This window comes from Papaver somniferum, chromosome 2 (genome assembly GCF_003573695.1).
Source record: "Papaver somniferum cultivar HN1 chromosome 2, ASM357369v1, whole genome shotgun sequence".
NCBI classification, from domain to species: Eukaryota; Viridiplantae; Streptophyta; class Magnoliopsida; order Ranunculales; family Papaveraceae; genus Papaver; species Papaver somniferum.
The window spans coordinates 139,766,941-139,770,469 of NC_039359.1; the positions used below are offsets into that span (position 1 = coordinate 139,766,941).

At 40.0% G+C, this 3,529-nt stretch overlaps 2 protein-coding genes across 2 annotated transcripts; one reads left to right on the plus strand and one right to left on the minus strand.

The window, feature by feature from the left end:
* The first annotated feature begins 213 nt into the window (after window positions 1-213).
* On the plus strand, window positions 214-1,627 carry LOC113349274 (polyubiquitin-like). Its single transcript, XM_026593219.1, has one exon. The coding sequence runs from the start codon at window positions 214-216 to the stop codon at window positions 1,366-1,368; it is 1,155 nt and encodes a 384-aa protein (XP_026449004.1). The 3' UTR covers window positions 1,369-1,627.
* Window positions 1,628-1,828: 201 nt separating this feature from the next.
* Window positions 1,829-3,300, minus strand: LOC113354014 (putative 12-oxophytodienoate reductase 11). The gene is made up of 4 exons (XM_026597469.1): window positions 3,071-3,300; window positions 2,836-2,966; window positions 2,572-2,742; window positions 1,829-2,486 (listed from the first exon to the last, which is right to left on the minus strand). The coding sequence occupies exons 1-4, from the start codon at window positions 3,298-3,300 to the stop codon at window positions 1,891-1,893; spliced, it is 1,128 nt and encodes a 375-aa protein (XP_026453254.1). The 3' UTR covers window positions 1,829-1,890.
* Window positions 3,301-3,529: the final 229 nt, after the last annotated feature.

Below are 3,529 nucleotides of genomic sequence, written 5' to 3' on the forward strand. Positions count from 1 at the left end.
TGGATGCTAGAAAATACACAAATGTTATTTTGATTTGATGATGATTATTATTAGATTACGGTTGAAGGTTAGGGTTTGACAATGCTTTGGAATCTTTTCTCCTATGCCATCAACTTAGACTTAGGTTTAGACTAATTCTCTGTATGGATTATGTTGTGTGGTTTTGGATTAAAAATTTCTTATGGATTACTTAGATTGAATGGTTATTGTTTAATGCAGATGCAGATATTCGTGAAAACTCTAACTGGGAAGACCATTACTCTTGAGGTCGAAAGTTCTGACACCATCGACAATGTTAAAGCCAAGATTCAGGATAAGGAAGGAATTCCTCCTGATCAACAGAGACTGATCTTTGCTGGTAAACAGCTCGAAGATGGAAGAACTCTTGCTGATTACAACATTCAGAAAGAATCTACTCTCCATCTCGTGCTACGTCTTCGTGGTGGTATGCAGATCTTTGTTAAGACTTTAACTGGGAAGACCATTACTCTTGAGGTCGAAAGTTCTGACACTATTGACAATGTAAAAGCAAAGATTCAGGACAAGGAGGGAATTCCCCCAGACCAACAGAGATTGATTTTTGCTGGTAAACAGCTCGAAGATGGTAGGACTTTAGCTGATTACAACATCCAGAAAGAGTCCACTCTCCATCTTGTCCTTCGACTCCGTGGTGGTATGCAGATATTTGTGAAGACCCTTACTGGTAAAACCATTACCCTTGAAGTAGAAAGCTCTGATACAATTGATAATGTGAAGGCGAAAATTCAGGATAAGGAAGGAATTCCTCCGGATCAGCAGAGATTGATTTTTGCGGGCAAGCAACTTGAAGATGGCCGTACGCTCGCTGATTACAATATCCAGAAGGAGTCTACACTTCACTTGGTGTTGCGTCTTAGGGGAGGAATGCAGATTTTTGTTAAGACATTGACAGGAAAGACGATCACTTTAGAGGTGGAGTGTTCTGACACAATCGATAATGTGAAGGCTAAGATTCAGGATAAGGAAGGGATTCCTCCAGACCAGCAGAGATTGATTTTTGCAGGGAAGCAATTGGAAGACGGAAGAACCTTGGCAGATTACAATATCCAGAAGGAATCAACACTTCACTTGGTTCTTCGTCTACGTGGTGGTATGCAGATTTTCGTTAAGACCCTTACTGGGAAGACAATCACATTGGAGGTTGAGAGTTCTGATACCATTGACAATGTGAAAGCAAAGATTCAAGATAAGGAAGGGATTCCACCTGATCAGCAGAGGTTGATTTTTGCTGGAAAGCAGTTGGAAGATGGAAGAACTCTTGCTGATTACAACATTCAGAAAGAATCCACTCTTCACCTTGTCCTGCGTCTTCGTGGTGGGGATTATTGAAATGTTGTTGGTGCTTGCAGGTGGTCGTCGAGTATGCCAAGGAAATGTGTTTTTTACTTTGTCGTCTCACTGTTCAGTCTTCTATTCTAGTTCTTTTATTTGTCGTCTTGAAACTATGAAATGTTAGCTGCTTTTTTTATCTTCTGTCAATACTAGAGTTTGGTTTAAAGTTTCGTCGAAAAAATTTGCGAGTTCTAGTATGTACTTTTCGTTGTGCTTTTCTTGAATGAACAGACAGTTGCTTGGATCGTTTTTTTTCTTTCTTGTTTTCCTTTTTGCTCAGAGCACTGTCACCCTGTCAGCCAGGCAAGGGTACATTTGTTGGGGCAGTCTTTCCTGCAGTTGCTCAAGAAAACAAGCATCTGGACTAGTCATGCCAGGGTGACCATAGATCCATTTTTCCTGGGCAGCAGGTTTGGCTTCCAATTCTCAATACTAAACCTCATTCAAAACATAAAAGTAATGATGATACAAATTAGAGAATTACATTTGGCTTCTGAAAATTAATTAGGAACAAAGTAGTTAAAGAACAGCTTGATCTAGGAACGGGTAATCAGTATAGCCAACAACTGGATCAGGTATTGCAAATGTAGCCCTGTTGTACTTGTTAAGAGGTGCATCAAGCTCAAACCGTCTAGGTAAATCAGGATTTGCTAAGAACAAGCGTCCAAAAGCAACAAGATCAGTATGGTTTTCTTTGATTGCCTTGTTACCTTCTTTCCTGTCATAAGCTCCAGCAACAATGAAAGATCTCTTAAAAGCCTGTCTCATGGGTAGAAGACTGTAAGGAGTTTTTGAATTATCTTCAATGGTAATCATCCTTGGCTCAACCACGTGAAGATATGCAATTTCATACTTGTTCAATGATTCAGCCATGTAAATGCCAAGGGAATTCGGGTTTGAATCTGCTGAGTCCATGTAATTAGCAAATGGAGAAAGTCTCATGCCAACTCTATCTGCTCCGATTTCTTTGACAACAGCTTCGACGACTTCTAGAGCGAAACGACAACGCTTTTCTATGCTCCCACCGTATTCATCTGTCCGGTCATTGACTTGGTCCTTCATGAATTGATCAATAAGGTATCCATGTGCACCATGAATCTCAACTCCATCAAAACCTACATATATTGAGCATGTTCCATTATCAGTTAGTGTACATTTTTCTCGTTCATACCCCATTTAAAAAGCAACAGGTTACATTACCAGCTTCAATTGCATTCGTTGCAGCAAGTCTATAATCATTGATAACTTGTGGGATTTCATCGACACTTCGTCTCCGAGGAGGCATACAATCCCCTGATTCCGCTCGAGCATTTCCAGCTTTTACTCCCTTGTCAGTAGAAGAAATTGGAGCTTGTCCATTTGGCTGATAATCTAGTCACGTAAAGAAATGAAAATGTTATCTTCATTGGAACCCTCCTTTTCTGTTTCACGAGTTAACAAGAAGTAATAAATACTATACAGTACCATTGGACGAAACCCTCCCCACATGCCATAGCTGGCAGAAAAATATTCCACCCTTTTCATGGACAGCATTCACAATTGGTTTCCATGCTTCCACTTGTTCCTTGGTCCAAATTCCAGGCGTTCTAGGATACCTGCACAAAATAGTGATAAATTTTTGAAAAGGCCACATCAAACTAAATCAGTAGAGCTTTCTATAGATGAAAACTAGTTAGATTGACGATTTTGTAGAAATTACCCGAGGGAAGTTTCGGATATTGCAGTGGCTTCTGAAATGAGAAATCCACCATCTGCGGTTCTCTGAGAGTAGTACAAGATGGCATGTGGTTGCGGAAGGTAATCGTAAGATCTTAACCTTCCTAACGGTGCCAATACAACTCTGTGAGAAAGCTGAAACTTTCCCATCTTGTATGGATTCATTAGAGGTATTCTCTCCATCGCATTATCTTGCCTTTCTTTTGCTTCCATTTTTCTCTTAACACCTTCTGGACTTGTGTTGCTTCTCTCATTCAGCTCCACTAGCAACTATTTATAGTCCAGTTATCTGGTCAATTTTCACCCTTTAGTCAATCATAACTAAACTTGCTGCCCAAACTTCCCAAATTTTCACCCTTTAGTCACTCATATGAATTATCTGGTCCAGTAGCTTCAACTAGGGACTTCAATGCTATCTCCAACTATTATGAAAAAAGAGGTG

Excerpts from the sequence above, each read along its gene's own strand:
- LOC113349274 (XM_026593219.1), top strand. The coding sequence starts at position 214 with ATGCAGATGCAGATATTCGTGAAAACTCTAACTGGGAAGACCATTACT.
- LOC113354014 (XM_026597469.1), bottom strand. The coding sequence starts at position 3,300 with ATGGAAGCAAAAGAAAGGCAAGATAATGCGATGGAGAGAATACCTCTA. Across the intron at positions 2,743-2,835 it reads GGGGAGGGTTTCGTCCAATG|ATTATCAGCCAAATGGACAA; the intron begins GTACTGTATAGT and ends TTACGTGACTAG. Across the intron at positions 2,487-2,571 it reads AACGAATGCAATTGAAGCTG|GTTTTGATGGAGTTGAGATT; the intron begins GTAATGTAACCT and ends CAATATATGTAG.